This window comes from Monodelphis domestica, chromosome 1, assembly GCF_027887165.1.
Source record: "Monodelphis domestica isolate mMonDom1 chromosome 1, mMonDom1.pri, whole genome shotgun sequence".
NCBI lineage: Eukaryota > Metazoa > Chordata > Mammalia > Didelphimorphia > Didelphidae > Monodelphis > Monodelphis domestica.
In genome coordinates, this window is record NC_077227.1 from 715,547,399 (window position 1) to 715,570,894 (window position 23,496).

At 41.7% G+C, this 23,496-nt stretch overlaps 1 protein-coding gene across 1 annotated transcript in view; it reads right to left on the reverse strand.

Annotated features, from left to right (window-relative positions):
* The window catches only part of COG4 (component of oligomeric golgi complex 4), a 34,393-nt gene that overhangs the window by 7,350 nt on the left and 3,547 nt on the right, over positions 1-23,496 (reverse strand). The window contains exons 3-13 of the mRNA XM_007477518.3: positions 21,325-21,439; positions 20,339-20,513; positions 19,494-19,687; positions 17,088-17,193; positions 16,130-16,287; positions 15,457-15,515; positions 12,562-12,695; positions 10,494-10,612; positions 9,047-9,213; positions 7,459-7,624; positions 1,983-2,045 (exon numbers count right to left, since the gene is read on the reverse strand). Coding sequence (XP_007477580.1) covers positions 1,983-2,045; positions 7,459-7,624; positions 9,047-9,213; positions 10,494-10,612; positions 12,562-12,695; positions 15,457-15,515; positions 16,130-16,287; positions 17,088-17,193; positions 19,494-19,687; positions 20,339-20,513; positions 21,325-21,439 — 1,456 coding nt within the window. The remainder of the gene's footprint in view (positions 1-1,982; positions 2,046-7,458; positions 7,625-9,046; positions 9,214-10,493; positions 10,613-12,561; positions 12,696-15,456; positions 15,516-16,129; positions 16,288-17,087; positions 17,194-19,493; positions 19,688-20,338; positions 20,514-21,324; positions 21,440-23,496) is intronic.

Genomic DNA, 23,496 nt, shown 5'->3' on the forward strand with positions numbered 1-23,496 from the left:
TCCCCCTCTAAAATCTGGGGTTTAGAGCTACAAAGGAGATGAGTCTATCTCCCACATTGTTTCTTGGAACGCATGTCATACTGTGGACCACCTTATCCTCCCTGGGTTTTTGTGACTCCGATTTCTCCTGGTTCTCATTCTATTTATCTGACTGCTCCTTCCTAGTCTCCTTTGCTGATTCATTATCCAAGTCATGAATGCCAACTCTGGCTATACGACCAAGTTGATCCTGGGTCCCTAATCAGGTCTCTACATTCTTTCACTTAGTGACCTAATCAGTTCACAAGTCCAAGGGCCATTTCTCTGCAGATGATACCCCCATCTACACATCTAGTCCTAGCATCTGTCCCAAACTCTAGGGTCACAAACTAATTATTGGTCATTTCAAATGGAAGTCTAGTAGCTATCTCTAACTCCACAGATCCAGAATCTATTCTCTTTCCTCCAAGCCATATACTCTTTCAAATTTCCCTATTTATATGTAAGGAGCTATTGCCATCTTGGGTCAAGCAGTTCTACAACCTCAGTTTTACCCCTAAATCCTCATTCTCACCCACCTCACATGCCATTTCCTACCTCCACAACATCACTAGCATACTATACTCTATATTCTCTCCTGTCCATTCTCTCATCCACCACCCTAGAACAGTTCCACTTGCCCTCACCTGGCCTCTCTCCTACTCCACTTCATCAACTACAAATATAGGTCTGAGTGTGCCAATTCCTTGCTTGTCAAATTCTGGTGGCAATAAACTATCTTCAGGATAAAATATAGATTTCTGTTGGGTATTTAAAGCTCTTCCCAACCTGCTTCCTTCCTACTTTTCCATCTTTGCACATATTCCTCTCCTCTGTACACTTTGGAATCTGGATGTTCATTATTTTGAACAAATGACTCATCATTTCTGTGCCACCTGCCATGCCTGGGGCACTCTCCCTTCTCACAGCTACTTCTTGGAATCCTTGGCTTTGTTCAGATTCAGTTTGAGAGTCCCCTTGGTCTTTCTTCCCATTAGCATAGTCTGCACACCATCTTTTCTTCACTTGTGAGATAATATGTATAGCCTTCTCTTGTTTCTCCTTTAAAATGGGGACTCATTGAGGGCAGGGGCTATTTCACTTTTGTCTCTATATCCCTGGCACATAGTATAGTGCATGGTACACAGTAGGTACTTAATCAATACATTCTGATTGATTTTGTTTATTTATTATTTTTTCTTGATTCATTTTCTTTCCCTCCTCTCCTCCCTCCCCCCTCTCAGAGCCAACAAGCAATTCCACGAGGTTGTACAAATGTTGCCACTTTATACCTATTTCCATATAACTGATTGATTTTGCATCTAGATGTAGGTCCTTGTTCTCTGCCTCCTCCCAGCAGCCATTGCACTTTTGACTTTATTTACCAACACCTGTGCTTATCTATTGATTTGCTCTACCTGACACCAAACATGACTCTGCTCCCAAGATTGAATCATTGCCATTGCCTTTTCCTGGTTCAGCACTGATTCAGGGCTACAGAATAGCCTCTCTTTTATTAGTCTCACACTAGATAGCACTAAGCTTCTCCTTTCAGGACAGGAGCATGAAGGTCATGGTTCTGATTCTCTTTAATGATCTATGACAATGCACTGCTACATGACACTTAACTGGCTAATAAAATGCTTGCAACCAGCTTTTCCTAGAATTTGGTGAAAGAAACCATGATGTAGCAGATAGAGCACTGGGGCTGGAGTATTTACTGGCTGTATGACTCTAGACAAGTCACTTAACTGCTCATATCCTCAGTTTCTTCACCTACCAAATGAGAGGGCTGGGCTCAATGACCTCTAAGGTCCCTTTCAGCTCTAAATCTGTGATCCTGTGATTACCATCACTGATCAAAAATCTTCCTCACCAATGTGCCTGGCAGCCTTCTTTATGCCAAAGAAAGTCATTGCCTCTTTAGTAGTATCAGTTATGGAAAGGTGACAATTCCAACATACCTCCAGGGTTGTCTTCAAAGTGGAGATGTTTTCACTACAGACTTCCACGTTGTTCAAGGTCACCTAAAGGGCAAAGAAAGATGAGCACAGCTGCCTGAGTATCAGGGCACACATCTTGCTTCACCCCAGGCATAGCTGACAAGTTATCAGTGGTAAGGAAGACATCTCCTCAGTGGGCTAAACTAAAATTTAGAGTAAGACTAAGGAGACCCATCATTTGCTATTCACCCACTATAGTGGGTACCTTTCTGCTAAAACAGCCAGGATGAATCTCTGATAAGTCAAGATATAAGTTCCATTCATCAGTGAATGTATGGTGAAGCCTGACTTCCATCCCATCTCTTTACAAACCAACCAGGATGCAAACATGGTCATGGTAAGCCCTGGAAGTCCATATCACCAACCTCAAGTCATTGTTTTTGTTATTCCTCTCCTTCGTTTGATACCTAATTAGTATCTACTGTGTATGAGGGCCTATGAAAGACCCTGGGAAGGAAAACAAAGGTAATGAAGATACCATTCTTGCTCTCCTAAATTTTATGATCTAGATGAAAGGACACATGGCCAAGTAATTCTGATCATGGTATCTTCAAGTTCTTATTTGAAGCTGAGAACTGAGGGAAGCCCATAGAAGTCAGCAGATGATTGAATGATACCAAAAGGTACAAAGTGCTAGAAGAATTCAGAGATCACTTCTAGGGTGGCCCAGGAAAGACTCCAAAGAAATAAGCTAACAGCTGAGCTGCCTCATGAAGATGCCTAAGATTATGGTACAAGGAGGGAGAAGTTAGGGCATCCCTAGTAGAGAGAGAACATGAAGACAGCTACAGGATCAGAGAATAAGTGAAGGGGAGTTCATTGTGATGGGTTATAGGCATGGAGCAGTGAGAGATAAGGCTGGAAAATACTGATAGTGACCATATGGTGGAGGGATTTGAGCCCATATAGACTTCATTTCTTGGTCTCTGAGATATCCCTGAGTTTTTGACAAGTTGGAATGAGGCATGAGGAATAAGGAGATGGAAAGGGATTAGAGGTAGGGAGAATAGTCTAGGGTAGTGTTGGATAACCTTTCAGAGATTGTGTGCCCAAACTGCACCTTGAAACTGCCTGTGAATCCCCCCACATTACCCCAGACAACAGAGGGAGGGAGTGCTTGCACTGGGCTGCTGGGCAGTGGGGTGGGTCATGGAGAGGGAGAACAGAGCAGCCCCCAAAGGCATGCTGGGGCATGCGTGCCAAGTCTTTGCCAACACGGGTCTAGGATAACCGCCATAGTTTAAGGAAAAGGTGAAAGGCTTGAAATAGAATAGTTAAATTGATCAGGTTTGAGGTGCTGGGTCTGGCAGAAGTGGTGGGGCAGCTCAAGGTGTAAAGAGATCTCAAAGGCAATCCTAGGTCTCTGGACAATGGAGGTTCTAAAAGGATACTGACCAGCCTTTCCCAGAAGACCTTTCTTGTTCCTAATGTTGGTGACCTAAACTTCTGGCACTGCTCTAACTGCATGAATCCTGCTTGGTACAGGGCTATGGGTGAATCACATTATGTGATTCCAAAGGCCCAGGCAGCTCTGTCTCAGAATATATCTGCTATCCCTGCAGGGTAATACTAATAGGTAGGCTATGATTTCAAAGAGGACAGTGAAAACAACTGCTTGGTCATGATGACTAAAGGAAAATAAGCACAAGATGCTTTCAGAGCAAGGAAACACACTAAGGGCTACTTGCCAAAGGTAGACTATTTGTGGGACTGCAGACTGAGGCAACCATGGTTTGATAACAATCTGTCAAAAAGAGACAAACCCCATCAAAACTTGGGACCTGGTGATTCTGCTTTTAGAATACTATTGCCATAACATCATAAAAATGGAAAAAGGGGGGCAGCTGGGTGGCTCAGTGGATTGAGAGCCAGGTCTAGAGATGGGAGGTGCTAGGTTCAAATCTGACTTCATACACGACCCAGCTGTGTGACCCTGGGCAAGTCACTTGCCTAGTCCTTACTGCTCTTCTGCCTTGGAACCAATATACAGTATTGATTCTAAGACAGAAGACAAGGGTTTAAAAAAATACATAACATAAAAATGGAAAAAGGATCAATTTCTGTTTCTCTGTCTCTGCCTCTCTCCATAGTTGCTCTAATTCTAAGAGCAAATCTTTCTAACAACTAAAGAAAGGCTTAATGAATACTATGATGTCATGAAAACAATATGAAACATATAAAGAAATATGGAAGGAAATCTTTATGAAATGATTCACAATCAGAACTGTATATATAATTACAAGTGCATTTTTAAAAGATGAAAAAGAAAGACTAAAAGAGGAAAACCATGCCAGAAGTAATGGATTTTGGACAGGCCTTTGAGGGATAAATAAAACATTTTATTTGTTTTTTTTTTTTTTGTAAATTTAAAATGCTTACCTTCCATCTTAGAATCAATACTGGGTATTGGTTCTAAGGCAGAAGAGTGGTAAGGGTTAGGTAAAGGGGGTCAAGTGACTTGCTAGGGCCACACAGCTAGAAATTGTCTGAGGTCAGATTTGAGCCCAGGACCTCCCATCTCTAGGTCTGACTCTCAGTCCAGTGAGCTACCCAGCTGTCCCCTATTTGCTTGTTAATGAATTATTTTGGTTCTACCTCATTAAAGGTTAGGTGTTTTGGGTAAGACTTTACCCCCCTATTTTATATGTTTATACAATTTTGTTTTTGTTGGTAGTTATTAAGTTATTATTTTTTAAAAATTTTCCCCTAGAATTATTCAGTTTTCCCAAGTGGCTGTAAACAATCTGAAAAAAATGTGAATAAATTCCTGTTTTAAATGCTATTAAAAATTTTTTTTAAACCTGCTATTGTAAACCTCAAATTTCCTTAGACTTATAATTGTTGAAAATTTCACCACTGGGATATTTCATACTTGGAAAATTTCTTACTGATAGTCTATTGGAATGGGAACTCCATTGGCATGGGAGGTTCTTTCTCTTCCCTTCTTAAGATTACTTTAGGACAGAGACCCTTTGCTGAACAATGGAAAGGACTTTGACCTATGCTTAAGCATAGAACAGGAATTTCTTTGAGTCTTGATTGATTTTAGAATTGATACAATGGAGATACTTGGAATAAATCTCCACCCTATTCAGTCCTAATAGGATTGAGTAAGGGCTGCAGCCTAGATCAAAATTTAATTATTCCAATCTCTACCATACTCAAGTTAACAGGATTTAGAAAGGGCTGTAACAAAGGAGTAAAGATTTAATCATTTGAAAAATATGACCTTCAACAGACATGTGCAAAACTAGTGTAAAACTAGATCTAAATAACTGAAAAAACATTAATTGCCCATGGGTAGGATGAGCTAATATAATAATAACAATCCTACCCAAATTAATTTACTTATTCAGTGGCATATGTATCAAACTACCAAGAAACTTTTTTACTGAATTAGAAAAAAATTATAACAAAGTTCATCTGGAGGAACAAAAGATCAAGAATATCAAGGGAAATAATGAAAAATAATGTGAAGGATGGGGGCCTAGCAGTACCAGAAACCTCTGGGCGGTCCTGGGTTAAGCGAGAGCCTCCATTGACAGGGAAATTGATGAAGAGTGATTGGTAGATGTGAGGACTGAGGGGAGGCAACTTGGATGGTTTCCTTAAAGATAGGAGGGTCTGGAGAGTGGAGGGGGGTTGAGTTTTTGGTCGGTGTGGTTCCTGGGCTCTGAAGGAAGCTGAAGGTGGGGGGCCTCTGAGACTGTTTCTCCATTTTGGACACGTGAGTAATAGGGACTGATCTCTTTTCTTTGCCCCAGCTATCTAAGGGCTTGGGCCTTTTGGCCCAGCCTAAACAGAAGGGGTATTTAAGCCCTATTCCCTTCTCTCCCCTTTCTTTCTCTCTATATATCTCTAATTCCTTTCTTACTCCTATTGTAATTAAACTCCAAAAAAGGCTGACGGCTGACTTGAGTTTTTCATTTAGGAATTACATAGCTGATTCCTTGGCGACCTTAAATTAATATATATCAGTCTTTTAAAGTGATTCCCTTGTTACACTATGAAGGAGAAATGGAATTGTGTTCATACATTAACTTCAAGATTTCTTTTGCAGTGAGAATTCCTGCTAAGGGTTAGCTCACTGGGTTTATCATTTGCTCACAATGAATATGTCAGGACAATTGGGGGATTTCATCTTGACAGCCAAATGAGACAAGGTGACAAGAGAAATTGAGAGCCACAGAGGGAGTGATGACATTTTAAGTATTTAGCTTCAGGAAAACTGGAGACCTGTCACTAAGCATTTAACACAATAAAACAAATGGCCTTGATCTTCTTCATTTGCTTTGTCTTCTGAATTCTGTCTCATTAAGCCTTTGTGCAAAGAAATGGGAGCCTGAAGCTAAAGCTTATGCCAGCTTCCCACCATGTATCATGTATGCGCAATAGTATACACTCTCTACATGCAAGAACCTCTAGAAAAGAAAGCTATTTGGGGCTAATCTTTTTCAAGCTGATAGATGGCCCATCCCAGCTCAATAACTACCTACTCAGAGGTCCCTTCCTAGCTCAGGGAGATGAAGGATAACTGTGGGCTCCCCCCTGGGTAGGAAATGATGAAGCATCAGCACAGACTTCTAGCTCTGAAGAGCTTTCTTTGCAGAGAATGAACGACTAGAACACACACAAGTCAGTCAGGCAAATATGGACAGATATAGTTAAGATATAAGAGATAATGGCACATACTATATTTGTTACTCTAAAGCAGAGTAAGAAATTAGTGAATTGAGTCAGGACGTAGGATTCCATGGTTCTTTTTTCAGCTGCAGGTCAGCCGTTCCTTTTTACAAATGGCATTCCTTTTCTAGTCACAAATTCTCTAGCTGTCAAGTGTGGATAAGATGCCATCTTTGACACTGAGGGTGCTGTCTTAATAAGGTCATGTTTGCAGTGCCTGACTGATTAGATGTGTGCTCTATAAACAGTATTATAATGTCCAAGGGCATTTAAGGGCATGCCCATTCTGCAAGGCTCTCCTATAGGGGAGCTAATTGGGGGTTTTGGCAGAGGTGGTAGTTAGTTCCTGTGGGAAGAAGTGAGGTGAAGACTGTTTGCAGCCCCCCTCCACCCCCTGAAGTGTTCAGAAGGAAGTGCTGGGCTCAGCACTCAGGGATAAAACACTGCAGAGCTGAGAACTATTGGCAAAGTAAAAGCTCTGCTGTCATGGTCCAGGCAATTTAAGGACACACTTGTAGGTAAGGAATGCTCTGAGAACCTTGGGGTAGGTTGTGAGATGTAGCCATAGGAGCTCATTCTTGAGGCAGATGGAAGACTCCTCAATTTCATTTTGCAGAATTTTACAAGAATAAAATCTTGGCTTTGGACCTCTCCCAAGAATATTGATTATTTTAGGGATCATTCAGCTGTATTTCCCTCTCACCCAACCCCAAAGGAGAGGCTGGCCAAGGCTGAGCCACAGGTGCACACCTACCAGGAAGGACAGCTTGGCCTCATCTGTGCTCTCGATGCCTTTGGTATCAAATTTGCCCTGCTGGAGGCTGCTGTGCATGATGTTCACAGCACTCGTCACCCCACGCTGGAAGTCTTGGAAAGTGGTAGCAGGGAAACCCATCCGCAGTTTGTTACACAGAACCTCCCTGGCAGGTAGAAGGGCACATGAAATCAGAGTGGGGAAAGAGGGCCCTGCATCCCTAAGGGATCACAACTCTACTCATAGCACCCCATTAAAAAACAACAACAACAACCAACCTTTACTTTCCCTCTTAGAATCAATGCTAAATATTTGTTCTAAGGTAGAAGAACAATAAAGACTGGGCAATGGAGGTTAAATAACTTGCCCAGAGTCATAGAGCTAGGGAGTGTTGATTCACTGTTTGAACCCAGGACCTCCTGCCTCTAGGCCTGACTCTTAATCTACTTAGTTCTGTATCTACCTCCCAGTGCTCTACTCTTGATGCTTGCCTTCACCAAAACCTCTCTCTCATGGGCCCTGGGGGCTTCTGGTGCCAACCTAAGTCCTCTGTGAAACTGACTATTAAGTTACAGAACAACTATTGATTGGTAATGGCTGAGGGAGAGCAAAGGCCCGATCCAAAATGTCAGTTAAAGGGAAAAGGTAACAAGACCAATCTCTTACTGAAATAGATCCTCAACTACCCAGTCCTAGATGTTAGCTTGGCTTCTCCACTAACCTCCAGCAGTCTGACTACTCCTGGGCTTGGCCTTGCCTGATGACCAGTCACCACGCTGCTCTTGCAGAAGGACCAGGGCATGGCCATCCAACGGAGTTGCCTGGTCTGCCCCATGTAGGTAGTTAATAAGTGGTTTCTGCACTGTATTATATAGCTCATGACCTGGCTTCTGCTGAGGGCAGCTTCTTATTTGTTGGCCTCAGAGCCCCCCCAACCCTGTGCCCTCTGTCTCCCAACATCAGGAGAATGTCTACTGAGGGAAATAACTGGTTTTGATTCTATTTATATGAGCACTTTAGGAGTTAGTAGTGAACATCTCTTCCTAGAAACAGAAGAGATGGCAAGGAAGACCCATAAAAGAGATGAGTCTTTTCCTAATGTTCACAGGAATTTCCTGAAACAATGGTTCTTATAACTGAGGTTTGTGCAATCTTTGCTTTAACCTGAAAGAACTGTTCTCTTCTCTCCCCTGCCTTGGATGCTCTTTAACCCTGCTTCCTCAGGCCACCCCAGCCCCATTATGGGGCACTGACTTAGAGACAGCTGGGCATATTCAGGACATTAGGCTGCTCAAAAGCCATCTGGTACCAAAGACATGGTACTGTGGTCAAGGACTATCTGGCCTTACAGTCATACTGCATAAATGAACTGATGGATTTTGAAAAAATTAGGGGAAATGAATTAGGAATAAACTAAAAACTTAAATCTCAACAAAACCAACAACAAAAATTATGACTTATGAATACAAACAAGACTTGATGACCCACAGAGTATTCCTGACCTATATATTACACCTCCTGTAATTGTTATCTGAGTTACCCTGCATCCCAGAAAAGTGTGACATCCCCCTAAGGCATCTCACTATACCTGAAATCCGACTCTAGCTCTGTGGTGGAGAGGTTGATCATGGCACAGAGGCAGTCGATGCTAGAGCTGGACAAGGCCCGCCCAATACACTTTTTGACAATGTAGAACACATCATCTACCATGCTGGAAGTCAGCTGGCCCTTCTCATAGGTATCCAGAGCTACAGCCTAAAAGGCAAGGGATCAAGGTGAAAGGACTCTTAAGGGACAAGAGAACCCAAAAGCTACTGTTTAGGGATGGTTTTAATACACCTAACCATGACACTTCTCTATGGCTTGTTCAGGTTCTTCTTCTGTGCTGCTTAGCCTGGCCTGGGCATGGGCTACATCATTCCCTCTAAATTTTAGTCTACTTTCACATTTATTAACATGTCAGGAAATTAATCATGATTTTGACTGTAACTGGGGTCTTAAAGCGTACTTTAGGACTTTCTATCAACAAACATCAATTAACCAACAGGCATTTATTAAGTACCTACTATATACGCCAGTGCCTATTATGTACCGGCAATCCTTCCTCTTAAGGAACTTACATTAGGGGAGACAATATGTACATAGGCACATGTGTATGTCCATATGCACACATACACCAGGTAGAGGAGAGGCACTACAGTGGAGGGATGAGGGCAACCATGGGGGAAGGAGGTGTCTGACTTGCATTCTGAAGGAAATGAGAGGTTCTGTGAGATGGAAATTAGAGAGTACCTTCAAGGAATAGTACCTTCCAGGCATGAGGAACAGAAAGTGCCAAGGCATATATGGGCCATGGAGTATTGCGTGAGGAACAGAGAGAAGGCCAGTTTGGCTCTGTTTTAGAGTGTAGGAGGGAATACTATATAATGAAGCTGGAAACATAGCGGAGGCCAGATTGTGAAGGACTTTAAAAAGCTAAATAAAGAGAGATTTAAATTTGATTCTAGAAGCAATGGGGAGCCATTGGAGTTTACTGATAAAGGGTTAGGCATGACCAGATCTACGCTTGAAGAAAATCACTTTGGAAGCTGTTTGGAAGATGGACAAGATTGGGAAGAGACCTGAGACAGGAGACAGTTCAATTCTAGTTGAATCTAGTGGTATTCTCATTCAGGGCCTGCTATTAGGACGAGTGGGGCTCTTCTCCCCTTCTATCCTTCATCCAGATAATGATCTAGCAGCCATTTAAGCTGAGGCAGTCTGTGATATGTAAAAGACAACTTCATAAAACTAAAATTGTGGGACAAGGGCTGATCTGCATTAGCAGAGGGAACTTCCTCACTAGAACTCCCTATATCAATGAAATTCTTTGATCTGTCCCTTTCCTACATGCTAAAGGCACATGCTGTCTTTGAGGAAAAGAACTCCAGGGCTTTCCCCTGAGAAGGAGACCAGGAGATCTTAGACTGCCCATTTATTTCCTCTGCCTTTTCTGCTCAGAGAGAAGTCCTGTCCCTTATGGAGTCGTGACCTACCTTGTTGACAGTCTCTCGCATGAAGTACTCCTCCATGGTAATGTAATAGCCAATTAGCTCTTGCATGGTACAGCTTAAGAGGCAATGATTGAGGAGCTTATCCAGACACTTCTGATGCTCTATGGAGACATTCAATAAGGCAGTCATAAAGAAAAGTAGGTTCAAGGTTTTGCTCTTTCTTTTTTTTTTTAAACCCCTACCTTCCGTCTTAGAATTAATACTGTATATTGGTTCTAAGGCAGAAGAGTGGTATGGGCTGGGCAATGGGGGTTAAGGGACTTTCCCAGGGTCACACAGCTGGGAAGTTTCTAAGGCCAGATTTGAATCCAGGACTTCTTGTCTCTGGGCATGGGTCTCAATCCACTGAGTCACTTAGCTGCCCCCAAGGTTTTGCTGTTTCAAAAAGAAAAAAGAAAGTGTCTCCTCTTCCCAAACCAAAAGCTGATGAAGGGGGCAATATTGGAAAGTCCTGTAGCTACCTGACATTTCATCAGATTCACATGTAGGTTAAGTGAGGTCATAAGTCTGAGCCTACTTCAAGACCTTAATGGGGAGTATCTAGTTTAGTATTTATTCTCTTCTCAGCTTGCTCATCATTTTTAAAACCTGCGAATGCATAGGGCATAGTAACTGGCAGGGACAGCTCCCTGCAATGCAGAATGGAGGTACAACAGTGGGAGACAGAAAACTGAAGAGCTGCAGGGAGAGAAAAGAAGGCTGAAGACAGAAAAGATGGATATGATCACCTTCCTACAACTGGGAGAGCAGCTTCTACCTTTTAGCCACCCTAAATTCCTAAAACTTCAAAGCAGAAGAAACCCTGGAGGTCTCTAGAAAAAAGAAAACATTTGAGGCTATAAAGGAAATATGAAGGAAAGAACCTTTATCCAATGACTAGAGCTGGGTCAGAGGCGTAGACAAGGAACTAAATGCTATGTGGAAACATAAGAGAAAAGGACAGGCCCAATTTCTAACAAGTCTGGATGGGCACAAGGACCATCGCTTCTCACTTAGCAGAAGGAACCAAAGGACAGGTATCATCCCTTTAGGGTTGAATTGGCAAACCACTGGCATGCATGCCAGAGGGGGCTGCTCCCTTTCCCTCCTCCACTGTGCCTGAGGTAATTTCTTATAGGATCTGCCTCTCTCACTGCTCTAGGGAGAGTCAAAAGCAGCATTTTCCTACTAGAAAAAGTCAGAGAGCAGATCCACACCACTGACTAGAACAGGAAAACAAAGCTCCCAGACAATCTGAGATAACAATAGCAATGATGGCATCTCATATTTCAAGAGTGCTTTAAACAGGAATCTAGTGATAAGCTCTTACGGCTCTGGATGCCTCCTAGCTTCTCTACCATGACCTTCCTAAAATGAGGCACCCCAAACAGTGCCTATCTATCATCTTTTTCATCATAGACATCATGGTCCTCATGATAAGCTAGTGATTGCAGACTTTCCTGGCTATCACATCAAACTGTTAATTCATCATCACCCCCAAATCTTTTTCAGATGAAATGTTGTCTAGTTATTCCCCACTCATTTTCAACTTGTTTTTTAAATCAAAGCATAAGAACTTGTATTCCTTTCAAATTTTGTCTTATCATCTTCAGCCCAATTAGTCATGCAGTGAGTATGTATTAAGCTTCCATGTGTCAGGACTGATTTCTTAGGCTGTCAATATATTTTTGAATCTTCTTTCATCTGTAGGTTTGATCCTCAAGTCTACAAATTTGATAAGCAGGCCACCTGCACCTTTATCCAGGATACTGATTAAGGTGCATATATTGTGATATGGTGTAAAGAATGTTAGAATCTCATATTCTATTCATGGTTCCTCCACTTGCTCTCTTTGTGACCTTGAGTCAACCTGCTAAGCTCTGGGAGCCTTAGTTTCCTCCTCCATAAAACACAGGGGTTGAATCGAGAGGAGCCCTTTTCAACTTTAATTTCCTATCAGCCTAGGGTTCCTTCCTCAGAGCACCTCCCCTGTCCTTCTAAGAGCACAGGAAGGTTCAGAAAGTTCTGGTGAGTCACCTTGGGGTAAGGGGTGGCTAGGTGGAAGGCTTACCTTGTTTTACCTCCTCTGAGGCCATGGAGTCCCCCACCTCAAAATCAGAGCTGATTCTTTTTTTGAGGAAGCGTAGGTACAGCTCACTGCGAGCATTCATCAGGGTGACCTCTGTCAGAATGGGATCCAGTTCCCTGGGCAGCGTGATAAGGGAAGGAAGTAGGTATTGTCTTTTGCCAAATGTTATGGCAGCAGGATTATATAGTCTGATCCCCAGCCCCAAAAGGGCTCTTAAGGCAAGTCAGACAAATAGCTGCCATCTTGCAAAGGAAGCCCTGAGGGATCAAGTCAACTATAATTCATTCTGCAGGGTTCCCCAACACTGCTTATAGTAAGACCTAATGGGTACTGAGAAGTAGCCAAGTCTCCTTTACTCTACTTCAGTCACTGAGACAAAAAAAAAATGAATTCAAGTGGGGTTGTCTTTTTTTTTTTTAATAAACTCTTAACCTTCTGTCTTGGAGTCAATACTGTGTATTGGCTCCAAGGCAGAAGAGTGGTAAGGGCTAGGCAATGGGGGTCAAGTGACTTGTCCAGGGTCACTCAGCTAGGAAGTGGCTGAGGCGAGATTTGAACGCAGGACCTCCCATCTCTAGGCTGGCTCTCAATCCACTGAGCTACCCAGCTGCCCCCAAGTGGAGTTGTCTTAAAATCATCTAGCCCTTGTTTTGGAGGGGGAGGGGTCCAAATTTTACAGCAGGAGATATCCATATCAGGAAGACACAAAAACACCTCATATTTGCCTGGTTATTTCCATTTCCCATTTCCTATCTCCTCAGATGCTTCCCACAACCCTGTGAGATATACACAGTAGATTAACATCCTCTTTTAGAATTTTTGAGTGTACCATACTCCCTTGTTTTTTTATTTATTTTAACATGCATTTTTATAGAAAAATTATTTGTAAACTTTATTTTTCTTTTCATGAGGAACCACTTTTTTCAGTATCAGGAAAACCATTTTCTTGCTTGCTAAGTCACATTTAGAAGAGAATAGGTTAACTATGAAATGTCTTGAATTATCAGCACATAGCAAATCAGAAATTTCTCAGTTTCCAGACACCTGCTTTCATTCACTGTTACTGAAAGTAGAGACTGGGAACCCTGTGGAAGGTACAGGAAGAATAGATGGGATGTGTGTGAGAAACATAAAAAAGATGGGATTCTTCTGCTGCAGTGTAGCTTAGAATTCTAGGATGCTAGGGTGGAAGGAATTCTAAAGATCATCTGATTCACCTCTTTCATTTCACAAGGGAAGAACCCAAGCCTGTGAAGGCTTAGCAGTTTGCCCCTGGTAAAACAGCTGAGTGGTATGGAAGGTAGAAGGTGGGGAGGGAAGCTGGTCTAGACTTAAGATTTCATCAGTTTCAGGGAACTCTGGTATGGAGATCACTTCCCTTCATAAAGATCAGCAACTCCTCTGCACATTACAGTCTTAGAGAATTGAATAAATTAAGGCATTTATTAACAAATTAAGAGAATTACCTGCTGTGTTAAAAGTTTAAGGGAGTTATTGATGGTCATGCATCTAATTTGTATCAGAGGCAGAAGTTGAACCCCTTGCTGTCTTCCTTGCTTCAAAGCCAGCCCTTCATCCACTATACCAGAAATGTCAGACACAAAGCCCTTACACTCCTTGAAGTTACAGATGCAAATGTAATTTAACAAAATTTTGAAAAATACAGTAGAACCTAGATGTTAATATGTGGTTTTCTAAGTCAGTATGTGGCCCATGCTACCTCTCTTCCTGCATAGTACAAAATATTCCGTTTGAGATTCTATGTATTCCTGAAGGGAGGTGTGTAGAAAATATAGCTCTACTAACAGATATGTCTGTACTTCCAAAACTGAGAAAAAGCCATTTTCCTCACCAGACTAGGTTTCCTAACCTTAGTATCCTTTTTAGCTGTGTGTCTATAGTTCATCTGTAGGCCCCAAACACTTTATTTATGATGCTCCCTCGTGAATTCTAACAGGATAATGAGTAGTAGAGGGGAGGTAAGCTGAGACACAGAGGCCTCAATAAAGATGGAATTCTGCTCAGATGAAATGATCCAGAGGAGAGAGCACCAAACTCAGTCAAAAGGCCTGAATTTTCTGGCTTTGGTTCTGCTACTGAGTCACTTAATCTCCTTTGTCTCTTTTCTTCCTCTGTAAAAGAGGATGTTAATCTACTGTGTGTGCCTCACAGGGTTGTGGGAAGCATCTGAGGAGATAGGGAATGGGAAATGGAAATAACCAGGCAAATATGAGGTGGTTTTGTGTCTTCCTGATATGGATCTCCTGCTGTAAAATTTGGAACCCCCCTCAAAACAAGGGCTAGATGATTTTAAGACAACCCCACTTGAATTCATTTTTTTTTGTCTCAGTGACTGAAGTAGAGTAAAGGAGACTTGGCTACTTCTCAGTACCCATTAGGCTTTATTATCATAGCAAGAATAAACTAATATCCTATATATGGAGAAAGACATGAACAGACAAATAGCATGCTTACCTTCACTAGGAAAAATGACTCCATATACATAAAGCAACAACAATGCTAAGCATAAGAAACACTTCTAGAAGACAATTTAAAAAAATAAAGATCACATTGTCCTAGAAATGGTTGTGTTTTTTTTTTTAATCCTCCCCTTCTGTCTTATTATCATTACTGTGTATTGGTTCCAAGGTAGAAGAGTGGTAGGGTTAGGCATTTTGGAGTTAAGCGACTTTCCAAGGGTCAAACTGCTAGAAAATGTCTGAGGTCAAATTTGAACCCAGGATCCTCTCTCTAGGCCTGACTCTATCCACTGAACCACCCAGTTGCGCTCCCCCCCCCCCCCCCCCCCCGACTCGTTTTGAATCTTACAGTTGTCTAATACAGTTGTTACTGTCTAAAGCAGGGAAGGTTTGTTACCTTGGTTCAATTTTCTCAGCTGCTGAACTCCTCATCATGCTATTCTGGACAAGCTGGAACTACAATCACAAGGAGAGATTAGGACACCCTTACCCAGATCCCATTAGGCTAGACAGTCTTTTGGTGTGTCCCATCTGCCTGCCTCTCACTCTTTATAACCACAAACTAGGTGGCTAATTCTGGCTGTTTGTGAATTCTCAGATAAATCTTTGAGAAGAGTGAATTCCAATGTGGAAGACTCCAAGGGCTGCTAACACCAAACTCTGGAATAGAATCATCATTCCAATAACCTTCCTTTTCAATCACATTTACTCCCAGAGACTAGTTTTGTCAGGATCTATGCTAACAAATACACATGGTATCTGTAGAATGCCTGGGTGTACATGATCTCATTTCAAGAGCCTCAAAACACTCCTGAGAGGTAGACTGGGCAGGGGGCATTTTCACCATTTGATAGATGAGAAGGTGGAGTCTGAGGAGTCAGGTGACTTTGCCAAGGTTATAGAGAAGTAAGGAGTAAGGAGTAAGCCAAGTCTAGACATTGTGCTCTAGTGAAGCCACATTAACAACTTAATATTTTTGATGTGTTTCCTTCTCAGGCTTCAGCAGGGTGGGGGTACAAGTGATTACTGTGGTATGGTTTGCTTGACATCTGCCCTTCCTTCCCCTTTACCTGGCGGTGATAGTCCCTCTGCTTGATGAACTTGTCCACCACCTTCTCCACCTGTTGGTCACACTCCAACTGCAGGTGTTTGATCAGGGTATACAGTCGGCCGGGCCCATAATAGGTCTCTACTATAGGTTGGTGGGTCTCAACAATTCGGGCAATTCCTGAGTGAGAGAAAACAAGAGGCTTGATTTTTAAGTCTATATATATATACAGAGAGAGAGAGAGAGAGAGAGAGAGAGAGAGAGAGAGAGAGAGAGAGAGAGAGAGAGAGAGAGAGAGAGAAAGAGAGAGAGAGAGAGCACTCAAGCGAGCGCCCTTGCCCACCCAAATCTTGAATTCCTTCATCCAGAGTTAAGGTGGACTCCAATATTCTTTGGAGAGAAATACCATTTCCTTCTAGTAATTTATCTCAATATTAAATTGTATTAGCATTTGTTTCCAGTAATTATAGAAAGCCAAAACATCAGATGGGTCCTGGGTCCTGACTGTTGGGAAATAAAGAACTACCAGCCAGGAAGGAATAATCTGAAAAAGTCAATATATAAAGTCTTTCATTCCTGCTTGGTATAGAGCAAGTTATGTAGTTTAGGCTAAAAATAGAAGAATTGGGGGCAACTGGGTGGCTCAGTGGATTGAGAGCCAGGCCTAGAGATGGGAGATCCTATGTTCAAATAGGGTCTCAGACACGTCCCAGCTGTGTGACCCTGGGCAAGTCACTTAACCCCCATTGCCTAGCCCTTACCACTCTTCTGCCTTGGAGTCAATACAGTGACTCAATACACAGTGACACAATGACACAATGACTCCATGATGGAAGGTAAGGGTTTTTTTTTTTTTTAAAAAGAAGGATTAGCTCTACTGGAAAAACAAAGAGGGAGAGGAGAAATCCCCAAAGGCAAGTATTCAACAGGACAATGGAAATGTCTTCACCTTTTACAGGAAGATGGAAAGGGAGGGTTACCTTCAAACAGAAGTGTTAGTGTATCTGCAAAAATGACAGCTGCCCTTCTGTCACTCATGTCTGTTCCCAACACAAGAAGCAGGTTTTCTTCTGCTTTGTTTGCCACCTAAAGAAAAGCAAAAAACAAAGTACACCGGTAGTCTGCTAGACCCAATGACTAGCCTAATGCCAACCAAATCTCTGCCTGAGCTACTCCTGCTGTTCTCCTAGGCAAAAGGCCCTTGGATCTGCCTTATCAAATTTTGCTATTTCTTCAAAGGTTAAGACAGGACACCAACTTGCTTCTACTACATTCTAAACTGCTTAAAACAATCCAGGAAAAGAAGGGTCTAAAACATAGGGGCAGCTTGTTGTCACTTTACAGAGGTTAGCCTCACAGCAGGGATCCCAGCCCGTTTGTGCTTTCTCACTCTGAATGATGCTGCAGAGGCCTTCTTCTAGGCCAGCGTTGGGGAACTCTTATTAGAGATCACATGCCCAAACTGTACCTTCAAGTAGCCTGTGAGCCCCCTGCATTACCCAAGAGAGTGGAGGCAGTAAGTACTAGCATTGGTCTGCTGTTCAGAGTGGTAAAAAATGTTCTTAGGTGAGGTGGAGAGGTGTAAGGAGCAGCCCCTCCCACTCTGTGCCACCAGGGCACATGGCTCTAAGCTTTTATGCACTTTTTGCGTACTAGTGAAATACTCAGGACATCCACTTGCTATGGATCTGAGCCATATCCTCTCCTCATCAGACTTTTATTTCCTTGACAATATGCCTGATTCCTCTTTGAAATGACTTGCACTTCTCCATCACTCTCTGAGTCACTTATAGCTTTGACACTTCAAAGACTGTGAGAGTCCAAGATTTTTATGTTTATAGCATGTACACACACACACACACACACACACCAGAGTATCACCAGGAGAACCTTGTTGTGAAAGGGGGATTTTTTTTGCTAGAGAACAGCTTGGAATTGTTAGGGGCATTGCACAATTCCTTATATATAACTTATCCTGCTCTCTTCCTCCTACTCCATTCTGGGACCAACTCATGGTCTATCTGCAGTGCCTCTCCAAATGTGGTTTTCATGCCAGTGATGATGAAAATAGATTATAGAAATTCTGACAAATCTTTTCCATTTTATGCCTATTTATTGCCTGCTAGGATAATGTAGCTTTGTTGGCTCATATGCCAAGTTTTCTATAGATCTGTTTTCACCTCTTCTCCTTTTCACTATTTTATGAGATGCAACCACTTAGAACCTTCTGTGAACCACCTCCAAAATATTCCATAATGAGTTTGTGTTTTAAGCTCATTGCGTTTGGCTGTCCTATCTGCCTGACAAAAAAAATCAAGTGTCTATAAAAATAGTTTCTGTGCTTTTGGACCTGTGGCAACTACTTTATAATAAACTTTCCTAGGAAATAGTTACACTCAAATCTTGTATCCTCTTTTTTCCATTTTCTGTTTTTCAGCATCAATGGCTTTTCTGAAGTGGATAAGTTGAAGTTGTTGCAAATACATGTAGTGTCTCCTCACCTTTAGTCCTACTTCTAAGCTGACAGTGATTTTGATGTTTAATTAGTTTTTTGAGCTTTATTATGTTCTGAAAAGATGCATTATAGTTACAAACTGGCAAAATGCCTCAGTGGTCTACCCAAATCTAGCCTGTCAATTTCATTCAAGAATTAATGACCAAGTTAGAAAATCTTTAATTATTTGGAAAGGTATTTCTAATTGATCAAGGGCAGAAGTTCCTTCAATACCAATTGGCACCATTTCCATTCTGATGAAGAATATCTAGTAAAAAGATTTAGTCTTGATGATTTGTTCATAGGATCATAGTCACAGACCTAGAAAAATGGGACTTTGTAGGTTTGTCTAGGTAGGCCAATCCCTGCAATTTGTAGATGGGGAAACAGCCTCAGGGAAGTTAACTATGGGATTTGAATTCAAATCCTCTAAATCCTGAGTCAGTAATCTCCCTGGTGGCTTAGGAAACCACCCCTGGCACATATCAGAAACACTACTTCCCTTCTTTATCAAGGAAGAGTACTTCTATACTTGAAAACATGGGCTTTGTTTACCCTCCAAAAGTCAAGGACTCTGTTTGTTTCCCCTCATTGTGGCTAAGCCTTTAACCTTAAGCTTATCAGGAGCTCTGCTGGCCCTAAGACAATCAAGAAGCTGAAAGAGAAGATCTGAGGATGGGCTAACATTATGGTGGGGTGGCACATTTATTAAAATTTCCTATACTTAAAGGCCTATGGGGAAGAGCAAGTATTTAAAATGTACCATCCTGCCTTGAGGGAAGAGCAAGAGATAAAAGAAGGATAGAATGCAGAAATGCCTCCTGGAAAGATGCTAATCCCAGCCTTTCCCAGTTTACAGCTTCCATCCCAACTCCACCATCTGAGCTCATACCTGCTTACATAAGTATTCTGAAAATTTGCTTAACCCTTCTTCATGTAACCCCAATAATGGGAAGATCTTGAAGAATCGCTCCACTTGGGGCAGATCCCCTTCCTTGGTGGCAATGTCAAACTTTTCTGTCACCACAGCCTTGAGATGCTGCTCAGCTTCCTGAAGCAACTTCAGATTGGCATCAATCATACTTCCTGTATGGAGGGTGGGAGAAAACAGGGCAAATGGGAAAATGAGATACTTTAATAGCAGGTCTAAGACTCTTCAGAGTCTAGGTTCAGTCACCTTATTTAAAGAACCCTAAATAGGGGCAGGGAAGAAGGGTTGGGGTCATTTTCCACTTCATCTCTACTCTTAGACATGGCTTTTCCAAGCACTTTTTCTCAATAAAAATACCAGGAAAGCTGCACAAATTATTTGATAAGAAAAGGTATTTAGGACTTGGTCTGAAAGATTTTTTATTGATAAACGAAAAGGCCATGTGCCTACGGCCAGTTAAAATGGTGCCACAATAGAAGTTTGGTGACTGTGCTCTAGATGCCAATTCCTTTAGTTTTTACCTTAGAGGAGGGAGAAAAGTCCTGAGAAAAGTTGAAAGGGCCAAGATAGAGGAGCTTTGCTACTTCCTATCTGGATGCCCTTGCAGAGGACCTTGAGTCACTGAAACTCCATTTCCTTATCTGTCAAATGAGGGGATTGAACCAGAGGACCTCTAAGGCTCCTTTTAACTCTAAAGTCTATAAATATATGATTTCTTCTTGCCCCATCCTCTTAGCTCTTGCTGTAATAACTAAACTGGAAATCTGGCTGCAGACACTACAAACACAATCGTAGGGAAAGCTCACCTTCTTTGCCTTGCCGGCTAAGCTCAATGACTGATTTGTCTAGAGATAGGTAGCGGTGGATGTGAGCAGCTGCTTGCTCATAGTCTTCATTCCTTAGGGCCGTCTGAACCCCATCCATACAAAACTTCAAGTCCAAGATGTCATCAGCTCTCTGGATGGCTTGGTAGAGGCGATTCTATAAATAGTTCTGGGGATTAGAAACCACCTCCCATGCATGGGAAAACCCTTATCTCCAAAAGATATGTCAGTTGGGGGACTCTTTCAATTCTCAATATTTAACATGTAGTGGAAGTTCAACAATCACTATTCTAATCAATTGCAGATTGATAATTCTTGGTAATAATCAATATTAATACCAGGAATAACATTATATTTATATAGTCAGCTTGAATAGAAATCAACAAAAAATAACACAAAAGAGTAAACAATGAAAAGTAATTTATATTTAGCATGAAAATTTGTCTGTATTTGTCTAGGAACAGGAACATATATATGAGAACAATTAATATCTTGGAAGTGAATAATACTTCAAACAAAGTAATTACATAGCTATGAAGTATGAAGAAAAAAAAAAGGGCTGACTCCATTGCTAGGTCAGACTCGCATAGAAGGGGCTGACTCCACAGATCATCTAGTTTAATCTTCACCTGAACAGGAATTCACACTCTAAAGCATGCCAATAGCCTGCCTCCCTCCCTCTGGAGATCTGTAGTGAAAGGGAAATGACCACTTTCTGAGATAGCACCTTCCACTTTTACTTTTAGATCACTCTAAGTATTAGTTTCTCCTAGGTGGGCAATTTTAATAGTTGAAAGCAAGCAATCATGTAAATCAGAAAAGATTTATATGGAACTTGAAAGTATGTGTTAAGAAGAGAGTTATCATTTTACATATGGAGAAACTAAGATCTAGAGAGACATCTCCTACCCCTCCGGTCTTTCTTCTAAGCAAAACTACCTCCAACAACAAAACCTTGATTTTCTCACCTTGGCCAGGTCAAGCTGACGGACTTTGCTGGAGACATTTTCTGCCAGGCTGCAAGTAAAGGTGATCATTCCAGCCAGCTGCTTGGCATCTCCCTCAATCAGCTGTAGGTTGGGGCTGCAAACATATGACCAGAAAATATGCAAAAGAGCCATAATATTTAAGTTTCAGGGGAGACAGTGTGTATTGTGTAATCCTTTGTCATCCCCAGCAAAGTCATCACCAAATCAAACCTCTTCTCCTAGAAAGGTTCAAGTTTACTAAAAAATTCTTACTACCAAAGCTGCTAATTAAAAAAAAATTAGAAAATACAGTTTCCAAATTATCTAAACAGCAAAGAAATTTGAGAAAATAATGTTGTTAAAGAGTAATGTCAGCAAACACACCCAAGTGTGTTTAAATTAAGTATTCTACTGATTTTGCTTGGAAGTAATGTTCTTCTGTATTGGAATCAATCAATTGACAAGCCTTTATTAAATGCCAACTACATGCCAGATCTTGGGCAAGGCACTGGTGATACAAAGACAAAAAAAATTAAGCAATCTCTGCTTTTGAGGAACTTATATTCTATTGGACGAGACTACAAGTATATCAGGTGTTAAACATGTGGTCTGTAAACCTCAAAATTTCTTAGACTTACAAATGTTGGAAATTTCACCATTGGGAAATTTCATACTTGAAAAATTTCCTATTGATAGTGGGTCTTGACTATTGGAATGTGAACCCCATTGGCATGGGAGGTTCCTTCTACTCCCTTTTTAAGATTACTTTAGGACAGAAACCTTTTGCTGAACAATGGAAAGGACTTTGACCTATGCTTAAGCATAGAACAGGAAGTTCTTTGAGTCATGATTGATTTTAGAATTGATACAATGGAGATACTTGGAATCAATCTCCACCCTATTCAGTCCTAACAGGATTGAGTAAGGGCTGCAGCCTAGATCAAAATTTAATTATTCCAATCTCTACCCTACTCAGTTTAACAGGATTTAGAAAGGGCTGTAGCAAAGGAGCAAAGATTTAATTATTTGAAAATATGACCTTCAACAGACATGTGCAAAGCCAGAGACCTCTGGGCGGTCCTGGGTTAAGCTAGAGCCTCCATTGGCACAGGGAAATTGATGGACAGGTGATTGGTAGATGTGAGAACTGAGGGGAGGCAACTTGGATGGTTTCCTTAAAGAGAGAGGGGTCTGGAGACTCGAGGAGGTGGTGGTTGAGGAGTTGGTCGGAGTGGTTGCGGTGTGCTCTGAGAAGCTTGCGCTGAAGGAAGCTGAAGGTGGGGGCCCCGGAGACTGTTTCTCCATTTTTGGTCACGTGAGTAATAGGGACTGATCTCCTTTCATTGCCCCAGCTATTTAAGGGCTTGGGCCTTTTGGCCCAGCCTAAACAGAAGGGGTATTTAAGCCCTATTCCCTTCTCTCCCCTTTCTCTCTCCCTCTATCTCTCTATCTCTAATTCCTTTCTTCCTCCTGTTTGTAATTAAAACTCCATAAAAGGTTGACGGCTGACTTGAGTTTTCATTAAGGAATTACATAGCTGAATTCCTTGGCGACCTTAAATTAATATATATCAGTCTTTTAAAAGTGATTTCCTTGTCACAGGTCCAAGGGCCACATTGTGCCTGAAAGTAGCCCAAACCAGCTTAAAATATACCTGGGATTTAAAAAAAACAAAATAAATAAAAACACAATAGAACATGGAGGTTAACTTGTGGTTTTCTGGGTAATATGTGGTCTGCAAGGATTCTCATGTATGGTTTGGTGGCTTGTTTCTATTTGTAGTTGACACCACTGATGTCCATATAAAAGTATATAAAGAATAAGTTTAAAAAATACAAGGTTGAAGGCATGGCAGTTGGGAGATCAAGAAAGAGTTTGTTTGGAAGGAGGAGGTGTTAGAGCTGAGTCTTGAAGGATGGGAAGGAGGAATTTGTAGACATGGAAAATGATGGGTGCAAAGGCATAGAGAGAAGAGAGTATGTGAGAAGCACAGAGTAGGCCAGTTTCTGAAGTTTTCATAATGTGGTAAGGGGGGTAAAGTAGAATGAGTCAGATAGGTTGGGGACAGGTTGTAAAGGCCTAAATCTGATCCTTAAGGTGATAGTCATAGGAGTTTACAGAGCTGGGAAAAAAATCACTTGGCACCTGTGTGGAAGATGGCCCAGTCTGGAG